General features: G+C 45.0%; 1 protein-coding gene across 1 annotated transcript in view; it reads left to right on the top strand.

Moving 5' to 3' along the window:
- The window catches only part of pdzrn4 (PDZ domain containing ring finger 4), a 159,721-nt gene extending 143,305 nt beyond the window's left edge, over nucleotides 1–16,416 (top strand). The window contains exons 5-8 of the mRNA XM_038986063.1: nucleotides 10,648–10,710; nucleotides 13,839–14,045; nucleotides 14,572–15,407; nucleotides 15,567–16,416. Of these exons, the coding sequence (XP_038841991.1) occupies nucleotides 10,648–10,710; nucleotides 13,839–14,045; nucleotides 14,572–15,407; nucleotides 15,567–16,416 (1,956 nt within the window). The remainder of the gene's footprint in view (nucleotides 1–10,647; nucleotides 10,711–13,838; nucleotides 14,046–14,571; nucleotides 15,408–15,566) is intronic.
- The last annotated feature ends 336 nt before the right edge of the window (nucleotides 16,417–16,752 follow it).

The raw sequence follows: 16,752 nt of genomic DNA, 5'->3' as shown, positions 1-16,752 counted from the left end.
TACAGCGAAAACACCACGTATATTTATGTTAGCTCACCACCAAATACAAAAGATAGACAGACATTTTTCACAGCACCGGTAGCATGCAGGTAGCATGCACAAAGCCAACCTAACTAACCTAGAAACAACTCCCTCAGATGACAGTCCTATAACATGTTACACAATAAATCTATGTTTTGTTCAAAAAATGTGCATATTTGAGCTATAAATCAGTTTTACATTACTGCTACCATCATAGCTACCATCATAGCTACAGTCAGAAATAGCACGGGAGTAGCCAGGGTAAATAGACACCAACGTCAACTACCTAATTACACATCATAAAACATTTCAGAAAAATATATGGTGGATAGCAAATGAAAGACAAAGATCTTGTGAATATAGCCAATATTTCCGATTTTCTAAGTGTTTTACAGCGAAAACACAATATATCGTTATATTAGCTTACTACAATAGCTATCACAAAACAGCATTGATTCAAGGCAAACGTAGCGATAGCACAGTTCGACAGATATATGAAATCGCATCCCAAATTGGGTCCTTATCTTTGTTGATCTTCCATCAGAATGTTGTACAAGGGGTCCTTTGTTCAGAACCGTCTTTGTTTGGGTCCAGTCCGAACTATTTCCCTCTTGAATTAGCAAGCACACTGGCAGTGCGGCGCTAACCTCTCCTTTTTGAAGAAATTCCTCCAAAGCATCACGTCTAAAGTCCCGAATAAATTTCAATAATATAATTAAACTATATTGAAAAAACATACTTTAGGATGATATTGTGACATGTATCGAATAAAATCGAAGCCGGAGATCATATTCATCAATAACGACGGTTTTCCAGGAGGCGATACCAGGTCCAAATTCGCGCCTCCCAACAAAAAATAAATGGCGGTCCTCTCAATCAAAGAGGTTGTATTCAATCCCTGAACGAGATAATCACCTCATTTCTGCTCTCACTTCCGCATGACACCCAGGGGAAGGCGTATGGCGTGTTTCTACAGTCATAAGTGACATGCCCTTTTATAGACAAGCTCTTGAAGAGAGACCTCGATTTTGGAAATCTCACTTCCGGATAGGAAATGGGCTGTAAAAAGAGTTCTGTTTCACTTAGAGAAATAATTAGAACTGTTTTAGAAACTAGAGAGTGTTTTCTATCCAATATTAATAATAATATGCATATTGTACGAGCAAGAATTGAGTAGGAGGCCGTTTTAAATTTTGAACGATTTTCCCCAAAAGTGTAAACTCCACCCCTAATCCTAAAGAGGTTAAATTACAATTTTCTCGACAGGCTCACTAGAATAGATGGAGAGAACGGTTCAGAATATTAGGAATTAATAAAATAATATATTGTAAATACATGCATATTCGTGTCCTGTTCACCACCAATTGGTTGATTTTAAAATACTCTGATCTTGTATATTATTTAGGATTAGGAAAGAATTTATGAATAATTTTATAAAAGTTTGGAGAGCCTTTACGCACTAAATATATTGGTGAATGAAAAATACAGTGGTTTGATTCATCCTTACAGTTTCCATGTTCAATTGTTCAATCCATGACATATTGAAAGGTGAGAAAAGTGTACAATAGGGGTGGAACAGTAGTCCTATAAATCTACTGTAATAATCCTCACTGATCATAGAACCGTGATGACAAGGGTCCAGTCGTGGTGAACCGTGCACCAGGGTCCAGGTTTAACCCGCAACGTGTGGTCTGACTTCCAGAATGATCTAATAGGCTACGTCCTAAATTACTGCACAACTTGTAATACTTTAGCCTAATATGCTCTACTATTGCTAGCAATCCTCAGGAACAAACACATGAACGTGACAGAGGAAGGTAAACTAACGACGTAGTGGAATGATGCAAAATGTAGGGAAACGAACACTAAAAGGACAGTTATAAATGAATGTGAGTTAACCTGAAGGTGACTACCGATAGTCATTCATATTTAACATGATACAAGTTGTAAAACATACAATGAACAGTCCAGGCATATAATTAAAACATTCTAGAAATCCTAAATCAACTCGGTAGCTATGTTTCAGTTTGCTGCCATATGACTGGTTTCACATTTGTCTTCAGTGATCATAAGGTGAAATAGAACTAAAACAATGTATATTTAAAATCCCCTTATCTAAATGGCTTATTCATTCACTGCATATCCGTCGCCAAACCCACTGGCTCCAGGTCATCTATAAGTCTTTGCTAGGTAAAGCCCCACCTTATCTCAACTCACTGGTCACCATAGCAACACCCACCCGTAGCACGTGCTCCAGCAGGTATATTGCACTGGTCATCCCCAAAGCCAACACCTCCTTTGGCCACCTTTCCTTCCAGTTCTCTGCTGCCAATGACTGGAACGAATTGCAAAAATCTCTGAAGCTGGAGTCTTATATCTCCCTCTCTAACTTTAAGCATCAGCTGTCAGAGCAGCTTACCGATCACTGTACCTGTACACACCCAATCTGTAAATAGCACACCCAACTACCTCATCCCCATATTATTACTTACCCTCTTGCTCTTTTGCACCCCAGTATCTCTACTTGCACATCATCATCTGCACATCTATCACTCCAGTATTAATGCTAAATTGTAATTCTTTTCACCTCTAGGGCCTATTTATTGCCTACCTCCCTACTCTTCCACATTTCCACACACTGTACATAGATTTTTCTATTTTTCTTTTCTTTTGTGTTATTGACTGTACGTTTGTCTATGTGTGACTCTGTATTGTTGTTTTTCTTGCACTGCTTTGCTTTATCTTGGCCAGGTCACAGTTGTAAATGAGAACTAGTTATCTACTGTTCTACCTGGTTAAATAAAGGTTGAAATAAAATAAATAAACATTTTAAAAAATTACCTAGCTCTTATCAATCAAATTCTCATCAATCAAATGTACTTATAAAGCCCTTTTTACATCAGCCGATGTCACAAAGTGCTACACAGAAACCCAGCCTAAGACCCCAAATGGCAATTGGTCTTATCAATAGGTCTTATCAATAGCTCTTATCAATTGGTCTTATCAATAGGTCTTATCAATAGCTCTTATCAATTGGTCTTATCAATAGGTCTTATCAATAAGTGTTATCAAAAGGTCTTATCAATTAGTACATGACAGTACATGGGGAATGGTGTTATTTCTATCTGAACAAAGAAAGTAGATGTTTTTACACTTGGAACCGACAAGTTGCTCGACCACATTCAGAGTGTCATGGTGCGTAAGGGTGGTGGAATTGTGAGGGAATTATGTCAAGGTCAGACCGCGGTGTATCTGTAGACACATCTCCGCTACACCTTCATTTCTTTGATCTTACACACAAACAAATAGCGAATGAATAGCGTGCTATTCTCATGCTTAAATTCAAGGTCAGAATACGCATGGAGAGAAAAGTGCATAAAAAAAGGGAATTATGTTCCATGTACTCACGCTTAACTCTGGTTGGAATTCCCTGTTATGAGACTCGATCTTCCCCAGAGAAGTGTCCTGTTTGGTGGGACACAGATCTATCCATGCCCCCCTCCTTAGTCTGGTTCTCTGGTACACAGTCATATGACAAACTGCACTCCCAAGGAATGGCTTGGTTAACGGGAAGGGCTTGGTTAACGGGAAGGACTTGGTTAACGGGAAGGGCTTGGGTGTTAACGGAAAGGGCTTGGTTATTAACGGGAAGGGCTTGGTTAACGGGAAGGGCTTGGTTAACTGGAAGGGCTTGGTTAACTGGAAGGGCTTGGTTAACGGGAAGGGCTTGGTTAACAGGAAGAGCTTGGTTAACGGGAAGGGCTTGGTTAACGGGAAGGGCTTGGTTAACGGGAAGGGCTTGGTTAACGGGAAGGGCTTGGTTAACGGGATGGGCTTGGTTAACTGGAAGGGCTTGGTTAACGGGAAGGGCTTGGTTAACGGGATGGGCTTGGTTAACTGGATGGGCTTGGTTAACTGGAAGGGCTTGGTTAACGGGAAGGGCTTGGTTAACGGGAAGGGCTTGGTTAACGGGAAGGGCTTGGTTAACGGGAAGGGCTTGGTTAACGGGAAGGGCTTGGTTAACGGGAAGGGCTTGGTTAACGGGAAGGGCTTGGTTATCTGGAAGGGCTTGGTTAACTGGAAGGGCTTGGTTAACGGGAAGGGCTTGGTTAACGGGAAGGGCTTGGTTAACGGGAAGGGCTTGGTTAACGGGAAGGGCTTGGTTAACAGGAAGGGCTTAGTTAACAGGAAGGGCTTAGTTAACAGGAAGGGCTTGGTTAACAGGAAGGGCTTGGTTAACAGGAAGGGCTTGGTTAACTGGAAGAGCTTGGTTAACGGGAAGGGCTTGGTTAACGGGAAGGGCTTGGTTAACGGGAAGGGCTCGGTTAACTGGAAGGGCTCGGTTAACAGGAAGGGCTCGGTTAACAGGAAGGGCTTGGTTAACAGGAAGGGCTTGGTTAACAGGAAGGGCTTGGTTAACTGGAAGGGCTTAGTTAACAGGAAGGGCTTAGTTAACAGGTAGGGCTTGGTTAACTGGAAGGGCTTGGTTAACAGGAAGGGCTTGGTTAACAGGAAGGGCTTGGTTAACAGGAAGGGCGTGGTTAACTGGAAGGGCTTGGTTAACGGGAAGGGCTTGGTTAACTGGAAGGGCTTGGTTAACAGGAGGGGCTTGGTTAACGGGAAGGGCTTGGTTAACTGGAAGAGCTTGGTTAACTGGAAGGGCTTGGTTAACAAGAAGGGCGTGGTTAACTGGAAGGGCTTGGTTAACTGGAAGAGCTTGGTTAACTGGAAGAGCTTGGTTAACGGGAAGGGCTTGGTTAACGGGAAGGGCTTGGTTAACAGGAAGGGCTTGGTTAACTGGAAGGGCTTGGTTAACTGGAAGGGCTTGGTTAACGAGAAGGGCTTGGTTAACGAGAAGGGCTTGGTTAACGAGAAGGGCTTGGTTATTAACGGGAAGGGCTTGGGTAACGGGAAGGGCTTGGTAACGGGAAGGGCTTGGGTAACGGGAAGGGCTTGGGTAACGGGAAGGGCTTGGGTAATGGGAAGGGCTTGGTTAACGGGAAGGGCTTGGTTAACGGGAAGGGCTTGGTTAACGGGAAGGGCTTGGTTAACTGGAAGGGCTTGGTTATCTGGAAGGGCTTGGTTATCTGGAAGGGCTTGGTTAACTGAAAGGGCTTGGTTAACGGGAAGGGCTTGGTTAACGGGAAGGGCTTGGTTAACGGGAAGGGCTTGGTTAACGGGAAGGGCTTGGTTAACTGGAGGGCTTGGTTAACAGGAAGGGCTTGGTTAACAGGAAGGGCTTGGTTAACAGGAAGGGCTTAGTTAACAGGAAGGGCTTGGTTAACTGGAGGGCTTGGTTAACAGGAAGGGCTTGGTTAACGGGAAGGGCTTGGTTAACGGGAAGGGCTTGGGTAACGGGAAGGGCTTGGTTAACTGGAAGGGCTTGGTTAACAGGAAGGGCTTGGTTAACAGGAAGGGCTTGGTTAACAGGAAGGGCTTGGTTAACTGGAAGGGCTTGGTTAACGGGAAGGGCTTGGTTAACGGGAAGGGCTTGGTTAACGGGAAGGGCTTGGTTAACTGGAAGGGCTTGGTTAACAGGAAGGGCTTGGTTAACAGGAGGGGCTTGGTTAACAGGAAGGGCTTGGTTAACGGGAAGGGCTTGGTTATTAACGGGAAGGGCTTGGTTAACTGGAAGGGCTTGGTTAACTGGAAGGGCTTGGTTAACGGGAAGGGCTTGGTTAACGGGAAGGGCTTGGTTAACGGGAAGGGCTTGGTTAACGGGAAGGGCTTGGTTAACAGGAGGGGCTTGGTTAACGGGAAGGGCTTGGTTATTAACAGGAAGGGCTTGGTTAACGGGAAGGGCTTGGTTAACGGGAAGGGCTTGGTTAACAGGAAGGGCTTGGTTAACGGGAAGGGCTTGGTTAACGGGAAGGGCTTGGTTAACGGGAAGGGCTTGGTTAACGGGAAGGGCTTGGCTAACGGGAAGGGCTTGGCTAACGGGAAGGGCTTGGTTAACGGGAAGGGCTTGGTTAACGGGAAGGGCTTGGTTAACGGGAAGGGCTTGGTTAACGGGAAGGGCTTGGTTAACGGGAAGGGCTTGGTTAACAGGAAGGGCTTGGTTAACAGGAAGGGCTTAGTTAACAGGAAGGGCTTGGTTAAAGAAAGAGAAGAGACACGGCATGTTAGAATAAATCAAACAAGGAATCCCACCACATATCAATTACCTTTTACAGTCAGAAGCAATTAAAAGATAACTGTGAATTCCCATTTGATATCATATAATGTTGTGGAATATTGACTGACTTCAACTGAATTAGAAGGTGTTAAGGAATGAGGAGGTGTTTGAATGTTTGCCAAGAAAATAATATCATATAATGAACCATGCATGGAGAGAGAGGAGAGGAAAGCAAGTGAAGTTTGAAATACTCCCCTCCTTCTATTCAATATTCTAATTGAGGATTTTAATTAGTCCACAGTGAGTGACACCCTTCCTTCTCGTCTCCTGCAGGGTGTAAAATGACACATTTTCCCACCACCGCCTCTGCATACCAAAGACTGAAACAAAGAGCAAAGAGACAGTTGAGTGGAAATAATGTCTCTCAGACTAAAGTAAAGCTGAAGCTCTCATTCTGGTGGTGTCTGGGGGGGGTGGGTGGGTGGGTGTGTGGTATTGCCTTGCTCTTACACCAGCTTTCTCTTCAATAAGCTGCGTTACCTCAGGTAAAGTAGGAACAGCACCTGCAGTTGCCTCATACCCCTCTAACATCATGTAATAAACCTAAACAGTATATCTGTACATCTTTTCATTCCAGAACATGCTAATCAGCCTCATTCAAATGTATTTCTGTGTATAGTGTTGGTGTCCCGTTCCTTGTGGAAGTGTAGGTATGTTTCCCGTTCCTTGTGGAAGTATAGGTATGTTTCCCGTTCCTTGTGGAAGTATAGGTATGTGTCCCGTTCCTTGTGGAAGTATAGGTATGTTTCCCGTTCCTTATGGAAGTATAGGTATGTTTCCCGTTCCTTATGGAAGTATAGGTATGTTTCCCGTTCCTTGTGGAAGTATAGGTATGTTTCCCGTTCCTTGTGGAAGTATAGGTATGTTTCCCGTTCCTTGTGGAAGTATAGGTATGTTTCCCGTTCCTTGTGGAAGTATAGGTATGTTTCCCATTCCTTGTGGAAGTATAGGTATGTTTCCCGTTCCTTGTGGAAGTATAGGTATGTGTCCCGTTCCTTGTGGAAGTATAGGTATGTTTCCCGTTCCTTATGGAAGTATAGGTATGTTTCCCGTTCCTTGTGGATGTATAGGTATGTTTCCCGTTCCTTGTGGAAGTATAGGTATGTGTCCCGTTCCTTATGGAAGTATAGGTATGTTTCCCGTTCCTTATGGAAGTATAGGTATGTTTCCCGTTCCCTGTGGAAGTATAGGTATGTTTCCCGTTCCTTATGGAAGTATAGGTATGTTTCCCGTTCCTTGTGGAAGTATAGGTATGTTTCCCGTTCCTTGTGGATGTATAGGTATGTTTCCCGTTCCTTGTGGATGTATAGGTATGTTTCCCGTTCCTTGTGGAAGTATAGGTATGTTTCCCGTTCCTTGTGGAAGTGTAGGTATGTTTCCCATTCCTTGTGGAAGTATAGGTAAGTTTCCCGTTCCTTGTGGAAGTATAGGTATGTTTCCCGTTCCTTGTGGAAGTATAGGTATGTTTCCCATTCCTTGTGGAAGTATAGGTATGTTTCCCGTTCCTTGTGGAAGTATAGGTATGTTTCCCGTTCCTTGTGGAAGTATAGGTATGTTTCCCGTTCCTTGTGGAAGTATAGGTATGTTTCCCGTTCCTTGTGGAAGTATAGGTAAGTTTCCCGTTCCTTGTGGAAGTATAGGTATGTTTCCCGTTCCTTGTGGAAGTATAGGTATGTTTCCCGTTCCTTGTGGAAGTGTAGGTATGTTTCCCGTTCCTTGTGGAAGTATAGGTATGTTTCCCGTTCCTTGTGGAAGTATAGATATGTTTCCCGTTCCCTGTGGAAGTATAGGTATGTTTCCCGTTCCTTGTGGAAGTATAGGTATGTTTCCCGTTCCTTATGGAAGTATAGGTATGTTTCCCGTTCCCTGTGGAAGTATAGGTATGTTTCCCGTTCCTTGTGGAAGTATAGGTATGTTTCCCGTTCCTTGTGGAAGTATAGGTATGTTTCCCGTTCCTTGTGGAAGTATAGGTATGTTTCCCGTTCCTTGTGGAAGTATAGGTATGTTTCCCGTTCCTTGTGGAAGTATAGATATGTTTCCCGTTCCCTGTGGAAGTATAGGTATGTTTCCCGTTCCTTGTGGAAGTATAGGTATGTTTCCCGTTCCTTGTGGAAGTATAGGTATGTTTCCCGTTCCTTGTGGAAGTATAGGTATGTTTCCCGTTCCTTGTGGAAGTATAGGTATGTTTCCCGTTCCTTGTGGAAGTATAGGTATGTTTCCCGTTCCTTGTGGAAGTATAGATATGTTTCCCGTTCCCTGTGGAAGTATAGGTATGTTTCCCGTTCCTTATGGAAGTATAGGTATGTTTCCCGTTCCTTGTGGAAGTGTAGGTATGTTTCCCGTTCCTTGTGGAAGTATAGGTATGTTTCCCGTTCCCTGTGGAAGTATAGGTATGTTTCCCGTTCCTTGTGGAAGTATAGGTATGTTTCCCGTTCCTTGTGGAAGTGTAGGTATGTTTCCCGTTCCTTGTGGAAGTATAGGTATGTTTCCCGTTCCTTGTGGAAGTATAGGTATGTTTCCCGTTCCCTGTGGAAGTATAGGTATGTGTCCCGTTCCCTGTGGAAGTATAGGTATGTTTCCCGTTCCTTGTGGAAGTATAGGTATGTTTCCCGTTCCCTGTGGAAGTATAGGTATGTTTCCCATTCCTTGTGGAAGTATAGGTATGTTTCCCGTTCCTTGTGGAAGTGTAGGTATGTTTCCCGTTCCTTGTGGAAGTATAGGTATGTTTCCCGTTCCCTGTGGAAGTATAGGTATGTGTCCCGTTCCCTGTGGAAGTATAGGTATGTTTCCCGTTCCTTGTGGAAGTATAGGTATGTTTCCCGTTCCCTGTGGAAGTATAGGTATGTTTCCCATTCCTTGTGGAAGTATAGGTATGTTTCCCATTCCTTGTGGAAGTATAGGTATGTTTCCCGTTCCCTGTGGAAGTATAGGTATGTTTCCCGTTCCTTGTGGAAGTATAGGTATGTTTCCCGTTCCCTGTGGAAGTATAGGTATGTTTCCCATTCCTTGTGGAAGTATAGGTATGTTTCCCGTTCCTTGTGGAAGTATAGGTATGTTTCCCGTTCCTTGTGGAAGTGTAGGTATGTTTCCCGTTCCTTGTGGAAGTATAGATATGTTTCCCGTTCCTTGTGGAAGTATAGATATGTTTCCCGTTCCTTGTGGAAGTGTAGGTATGTTTCCCGTTCCTTGTGGAAGTATAGATATGTTTCCCGTTCCTTGTGGAAGTATAGATATGTTTCCCGTTCCTTGTGGAAGTATAGGTATGTTTCCCGTTCGTTGTGGAAGTATAGGTATGTTTCCCGTTCCTTGTGGAAGTATAGGTATGTTTCCCGTTCGTTGTGGAAGTATAGGTATGTTTCCCGTTCCTTGTGGAAGTATAGATATGTTTCCCGTTCCTTGTGGAAGTGTAGGTATGTTTCCCGTTCCTTGTGGAAGTATAGATATGTTTCCCGTTCGTTGTGGAAGTATAGGTATGTTTCCCGGTTGGTTATGAACACCTATGTATAGCTCTTGATCTTGACTCTGACAACTACAAAGTGTTTGAAATAATTGCAGAGAAATGGAAGCGGTATTGAAATCATACCAAGTAGATTAGATTCCCTCAAAAACGTATCCACTGGGATTGCCTGTGAAAAATATGAAATGTTATTATTTAAATTAGAAATGTCTACACGTTTTCAGCTTAATCATTTCTGACTTTTTAATACGCTTCCAATGTTTATTTTCTCTTGCTGAGCTTCTTATTTTGATGTTCAGTTCTTTGATGAAAGAAATGCTTGTTTTTTTTTACTGAAATTCAAAGGTAGGAAGAAAAAAAACTGAACACATATCGTCAAGGGAACGATTCGAGATTCGATACAAGCACTCCTCAAAAAATGAAAACAAAATAATGAGAAAATCAATAAATGTTGAAATGAGTTTTCTCATGAAGATTCATTCCCCTTTCTTAAACCAGGCGGGAAGATGGTTGTTGACACCAACATCAGTGTTATCTTGGTGGACAGCTACCACACTAATAAACCTCAGATACTACAATCCATACGGTCATATTTCAAACTATATCATGCGTCCCAAATGGCACCCTATACTCTATATAATACACTACTTTTGACCAGGGTCCATATGGCTCTGGTCAAAAGTAGTGCACTATTTAGGGAATAAGTTGCCATTTGGGACACACATCCTATTACCATGTGATGTTGAGCTCAATGGAAGTTTTGAGGAATGGTTGGATGCTCGGTATTGTATTGTTGAAGCAATATCTTCAGATGGGGATGTTGGCAAGAAGAGAAAGCAATGAAGGTGTTTGATAATGATCCATCAGACAGTGGCATGGCAACCGTAGTGACTTGGGTATCCAGCTGCCTGTTCTAGCAGACAGTGACATGGCAACAGTAGTAACTTGTGTGTCTGTATGGCGTCTGGATTTATTTGTTGTTTTGTTTGTTCAGGTTGGACCCAACAGCATCGCTGCCAGGGACGGGCGCATTAGGGAAGGAGATCGAATATTACAGGTACGTATTTTCATCTCAAGACCAATTACATGAGCGCAACCACACACACGCACGCACACACGCACGCACGCACGCACGCACGCACACACACACGCACACACGCACACACACACGCACGCACGCACACACACACACACACGCACACACACTCAAAGGCACCTGTAAAGCTCTCTTCTAGGAGCAGAGCTGTTGTTGTCTCGGGGCTACAGATCATATGCATATTTAATGGCTACACTTAAGCTGGGAAATGAAAGTCCTTAGTGTTGTTTTCACACAGCAGCACCACATCCTCCCAGGCGGGTCTCTCTCTCTCTCTGAGAACTGTAGAGCCACCAGGCGGGTCTCTCTCTCTCTCTGAGAACTGTAGAGCCACCAGGCGGGTCTCTCTCTCTCTCTGAGAACTGTAGAGCCACCTGGCGGGTCTCTCTCTCTCTCTGAGAACTGTAGAGCCACCTGGCGGGTCTCTCTCTCTCTCTCTCTGAGAACTGTAGAGCCACCTGGCGGGTCTCTCTCTCTCTCTGAGAACTGTAGAGCCACCTGGCGGGTCTCTCTCTCTCTCTGAGAACTGTAGAGCCACCTGGCGGGTCAGACACAGTGATACTAGTCTCCCACATCAGAGGGAGAGAAAGGAGTGTGGAAGTGGGTTTGGGTGTGTGTGTGTGTGTTTCTGGTTTTACTATCCTTGTGGTGACCAGATGTCCTCACAAAGATAGTAAAACAAGGAAAATTTGGACAAGTAGGGACATTTCGTTGGTCCCCAAAAGGATAAAGTCTATTTTAGGTTAGGGGTTAGGTTTAGGGTTGGGGTTACAATTAGGATTAGGGTTAGAATTTGAGTTAGTGTTAGGGTTAAGGGTTTAGGGTTAGGTTAAGGGTTTAGTGTTAGGTTAAGGGTTTAGGGTTAGGTTAAGGGTTTAGGGTTAGGTTAAGGGTTTAGGGTTAGGTTAAGGTTTTAGGGTTAAGTTAAGGTTTTAGGGTTAGGTTAAGGGTTTAGGGTTAGGTTAAGGTTTTAGGGTTAGGTTAAGGGTTTAGGGTTAGGTTAAGGGTTTAGTGTTAGGGTTACATTTAGGGTTAGGTTAAGGGTTTAGGGTTAGGTTTAGGGTTAGGTTAAGGGTTTAGGGTTAGGTTAAGGGTTTAGGGTTAGGTTAAGGGTTTAGGGTTAGGTTAAGGGTTTAGGGTTAGGTTAAGGTTTTAGGGTTAGGTTAAGGGTTTAGGGTTAGGTTAAGGGTTTAGGGTTAGGTTAAGGGTTTAGGGTTTAGGGTTACGTTTAGGGTTAGGTTAAGGGTTTAGGGTTAGGTTAAGGGTTTAGGGTTAGGTTAAGGGTTTAGGGTTAGGGTTAGGGTAAGGTTTAGGGTTAGGTTAAGGGTTTAAGGTTTAGGGTTAGGGTAAGGTTTAGGGGTAGGTTAAGGGTTTAGGGTTTAGGGTTAGGTTAAGGGTTTAAGGTTTAGGGTTAGGTTAAGGGTTTAGGGTTAGGTTAAGGGTTTAGTGTTACGTTTAGGGTTAGGGTAAGGTTTAGGGAAAATAGAATTTTGAATAGGAATCAATTGTTTGGTCCCCACAAGGATAGTAAATCAAACGTGTGTGTGTGTGTGTGTGTGTGTGTGTGTGTGTGTGTGTGTGTGTGTGTGTGTGTGTGTGTGTGTGTGTGTGTGTGTGTGAACAGAGATTAGAAGTAGTAGTCAGTGATTTCTACACTCCTCAGTAGTAGCAGTAATGATGTTAGGTGACTGGAGGACCCAAACACTGCACAGTCTCTTCTGATTGGAGGGATAAGCCCCTGTTGTATTCTGATTGGAGGGCTGAGCCCTGGTGTTCTCTGGGTCCCATTATCTCTCTGTGACAAGCCCATTACTCTGCAGGGGAAAGATGAACGCCACCTGTCACAGTGCAGTTAATTGTATGTCTGGATGGGCGCAGTGCTCCGCTGAGACCAGCCTTTCATGAACACCGTGCAGCACTCTCTCTCTCTCTCTCTCTCTCTCTCTCTCTCTCTCTCTCTCTCTCTCTCTCTCTCGCTCTCTCGCTCTCTCTCTCGCTCTCTCGCTCTCTCGCTCTCTCTCTCTCTCTCTTCTTCCCCCCCTCCCATGGCCGTGGCTCCACTGCCCTCCATCTTTAATCAATGCAGAGTAGACAGGACACAGAGCAGACCAGACATCCTCTGCCTGCCTGTGAAAGTGTGAATTCATAATTGACTGGAGGTGCTTTTCTCAGAGAGACGGAGAGGTGGAGGGAGAGATTAAAAGGGGGATGGTTTCCTCAAACACTCCATCTTCTGTGATGGAGGAGTTAAGTGAATGACTGTGATGTGCACTGTTTAGAGGCGGAAGGGAGTAATTTAAAGGGGGATGGTTTCGTCAGTCAGTCAGGAGTTTTATCGCTGTATGTACAATATGTGAGTGAGTGTGTACTGGATACAGTACTTTCTCATCTCTTTGTGTACTAGATACAGTACTTTCTAATCTCTCTGTATACTAGATACAGTACTTTCTAATATCTTTGTGTACTAGATGCAGTACTTTCTAATCTATTTGTGTACTAGATGCAGTACTTTCTAATATATTTGTGTACTAGATACAGTACTTTCTAATCTCTTTATGTACTAGATACAGTAATTTCTAATATCTTTGTGTACTAGATACAGTACGTTCTAATCTCTTTATGTACTAGATACAGTACTTTCTAATCTCTTTGTGTACTAGATGCAGTAATTTCTAATATCTTTGTGTACTAGATACAGTACTTTCTTATCTCTCTGTGTACTAGATACAGTACTTTCGAATATCTTTGTGTACTAGATACAGTACTTTCTAATCTCTTTGTGTACTAGATACAGTAATTTCTAATATCTTTGTGTACTAGATACAGTACTTCCTAATCTCGTTATGTACTAGATACAGTACTTTCTAATCTCTTTAGGTACTATATACAGTCATTTCTAATATCTTTGTGTACTAGACACAGTACTTTCTAATCTCTTTATGTATGTGTTTTACATCATTTCTTCATTAATTCTTCTTCTGTGATGGAGTTTAGTTTTCAGTGAGTGTAACAGACAGTAACAGGATCTCTTTCTTAATCAGTATGTGTGGACTATATATTTTCTCATCTCTTTACGTGCATGTTACCAGATCAACGGCTGTGACGTACAGGACAGGCAGGAAGCTTTCACTCTTCTGTCCAATGAGGAGTCCAGGAGTATCGTTCTCCTGGTGACCAGACCAGAGGAGGCGTGGCTGGATGAGGAGCACAATGAACTCCTGGAGGGGCTGAAGATGGAGATCCTTGAGGAGAGGAGGAACGAGGAGATGCAGAAGACAGGAGGAGGAGAGGAGCAGGTGAGAACAGCCTGGGGAATATAGTATGAGATGGACATAGTTGTCCATTATACACTTAGAGTTCAAAACATTAGGAACACTTTCCTAATATTGAGTTGCACCCCCCCAAATAGATCATATTTCAATGTTGAGACTATAGATGTCCAGATATTGCTATTCTAGACAATACACATGTCCAGATATTGCTATTCTAACAGTATAGATGTCCAGATATTGCTATTCTAGACAATATACATGTACAGATATTGCTATTCTAACAGTATAGATTTCCAGATATTGCTATTCTAACAGTGTTGATGTCCAGATATTGCTATTCTAGACAATACACATGTCCAGATATTGCTATTGCTATTCTAACAGTATAGATGCCCAGATATTGCTATTCTAGACAATACACATGTCCAGGTATTGCTATTCTAAATGCTTAAGAGCTGGTACTATGATGTGGGCTGATGCATGTTAATAGGTTCTAGTGTTATAGAATATGTTCCATCTTGTCTACCACAACTCTTTGTTCTCTTTGCAGGCCAAGCAGCTGGAGGAGGATGACGTCATGACAGACACGGCCACGTGTTCCTCCAATACTCAGGACAAAGACAGCGGCTTGGGGACGGGGCGCAACGAGGAGAGCTCCGAACAGGAAGTCCTCCTAGCCCGTGTCCACCGGAGGCCTGCCCAGGGCCTGAGAGACCGATGGAGGGCCAAGCATGGCCAGGGGCTGGGCAGGAGGGTGGTGGTGCCCTCGGACACCCAGGGACCCAGGGGTCTGATCCAAGCCCAGGAGGGTGAGGGCGGAGTGGGGTTAGGACTGGAGTGTGACAGCCGCTTCCAGCAGCTCCTGGAGCTCAAGTGCCAGATCCGTAACAGCGGGGAGTGTGGTGTGTACTATAGCAGGAGAAGCACCATCGAGTGCAGCCTGACGGAGCAGAGCGGGGTGGGGGTCAGTGGTGGTGGAGGGATGGAACAAGAGCTGCGGATGTTGAACGAGGAGCTGAGGAGTATCGAGCTGGAGTGTCAGAGCATCATGCAGGCCCACCAGCTCCGCAAGAACCAGAGGGATCCCCCCTGCACCCCTATGTGCTCCCCAGGACGAAGCCCCAAACATGGGCGTGAGCAGCATGCCAAGCTGGCCGATATCAACGAGCATCCAGGGGAGAAGCAGTGGGACAGCGACAAGCTAAGAGGGGACAAGGACAGCTCCAGTGCCTATAACACGGCTGAGAGCGCCAGGTCCACTCCTCTAGGCATGGAGAGATCCCCGGACCACTCTCTACAGAGACGCATCAGCCTCACCAACCAGAAGAACCTCCGGAGCACCATGGCAGCCTCCGGCCAGTCCATCTCCATCCACATCCCAGACAGGTATGTAGACAATCAATCAAATGTGTTTTATTAATCCCTTTTTAGCCTTGAGATTAGAAAGGTGGGCCAGCAGCCGGGGGGTTGCCAGTTCCAATCCTGGGTCTGACGTTTCTAATATAGAAAATGGATAATAATGTATTTTTCTAATCTTCTTTTCAGAGAGCTCCTGAGTGAGACCTCGACCGGGACCCCCACGCACAGCCGACAGGATCCCAACCCCAGCCCTGGAACCACGGTCATCTCCAGCAGCCCCGACCAGTCCAACCCTTCCCCCTCCGAGTCAGACCCGGCCCTGCCTGCAGACGACGAGCGCTGCGACCGCACCAGGAGCTACCGGGGGCCACGCAGGGTCCCTCCCTACCCGTCCCCTTACCACACAGCCCCCCAGCAGGGGCAGGGCGCCTCTCCAGCCCACGCCAGACACCTTCAGAGCTACATGCAGCAGCTCCTCCAGCAGACCTCCAGTCTGGAGACCTACTCCCAGTCCCAGCTCAGCCTCCTCAGCGTCTGTCGGGACCGCTCCACCCGCCCAGGGGAACCACGCCTCGAGTGGAAGGTCAAAGTTCGAGCCGACGGGACGAAGTATGTAGCCCGGCGACCAGCGAGGGACCGGATTCTACGAGAACGGGCTCTGAGGATCAGGGAGGAGCGTAGTGGAGGGATGACCACGGACGACGACGCTATGTCAGAGATGAAGATGGGGCGGTACTGGAGTAAAGAGGAGAGGAAGCAGCAGTTGGCCAGAGCCAGGGAGCAGAGGAGGAGGAGGGAGTACATGCAGAGGAACCGGCTAGAGTGTCTCAGAGAGGGCCCTGGGAGCGGGGCCGAGGGCCGTAAAGAGGTCAACATCCTGGAACTCAGCCACAAGAAGATGATGAAGAAACGCAACAAGAAGATCCTGGATAACTGGATGACCATCCAGGAACTAATGAGTCACGGGGCCAGAGCACCTGAGGACCAGGGGACTAAACCAGTACACAATGCCTTCCTGTCTGTTACTACAGTATAGGACCACAGCGCCAGGTAGAAGTTACCCTGTACACACAGATCTAGGATCATTTAAAACTACCCGGGTCGGGCGTTAACCATTTGGACGATAATGCAAAACTGACCTCAGAGCAGTGTCTAGGGACAACCTTGCCCCATCTCTCTCTCTCTCTCATCGCGTCCATGCGGTATGACCTTACTTGCCTCGTTCAATGTGGCATTTTTTATAATGGGGAAAATCCTATATTTTTCACACTTTGTAAACTCAATAACGTTTTGTAAAATGCTTTTTTTTACACTGGTTGTCGATGTACTGTGAAATGTTTTCTGCCGTGGCTCATTTATGCTGTCATCAAAC

The sequence above is a fragment of the Salvelinus namaycush genome, unplaced genomic scaffold (genome assembly GCF_016432855.1).
Source record: "Salvelinus namaycush isolate Seneca unplaced genomic scaffold, SaNama_1.0 Scaffold404, whole genome shotgun sequence".
Classification (NCBI taxonomy): Eukaryota; Metazoa; Chordata; class Actinopteri; order Salmoniformes; family Salmonidae; genus Salvelinus; species Salvelinus namaycush.
Note: the sequence above shows the minus strand (reverse complement) of the source record. Positions and strands in the feature narration are given on the sequence as shown.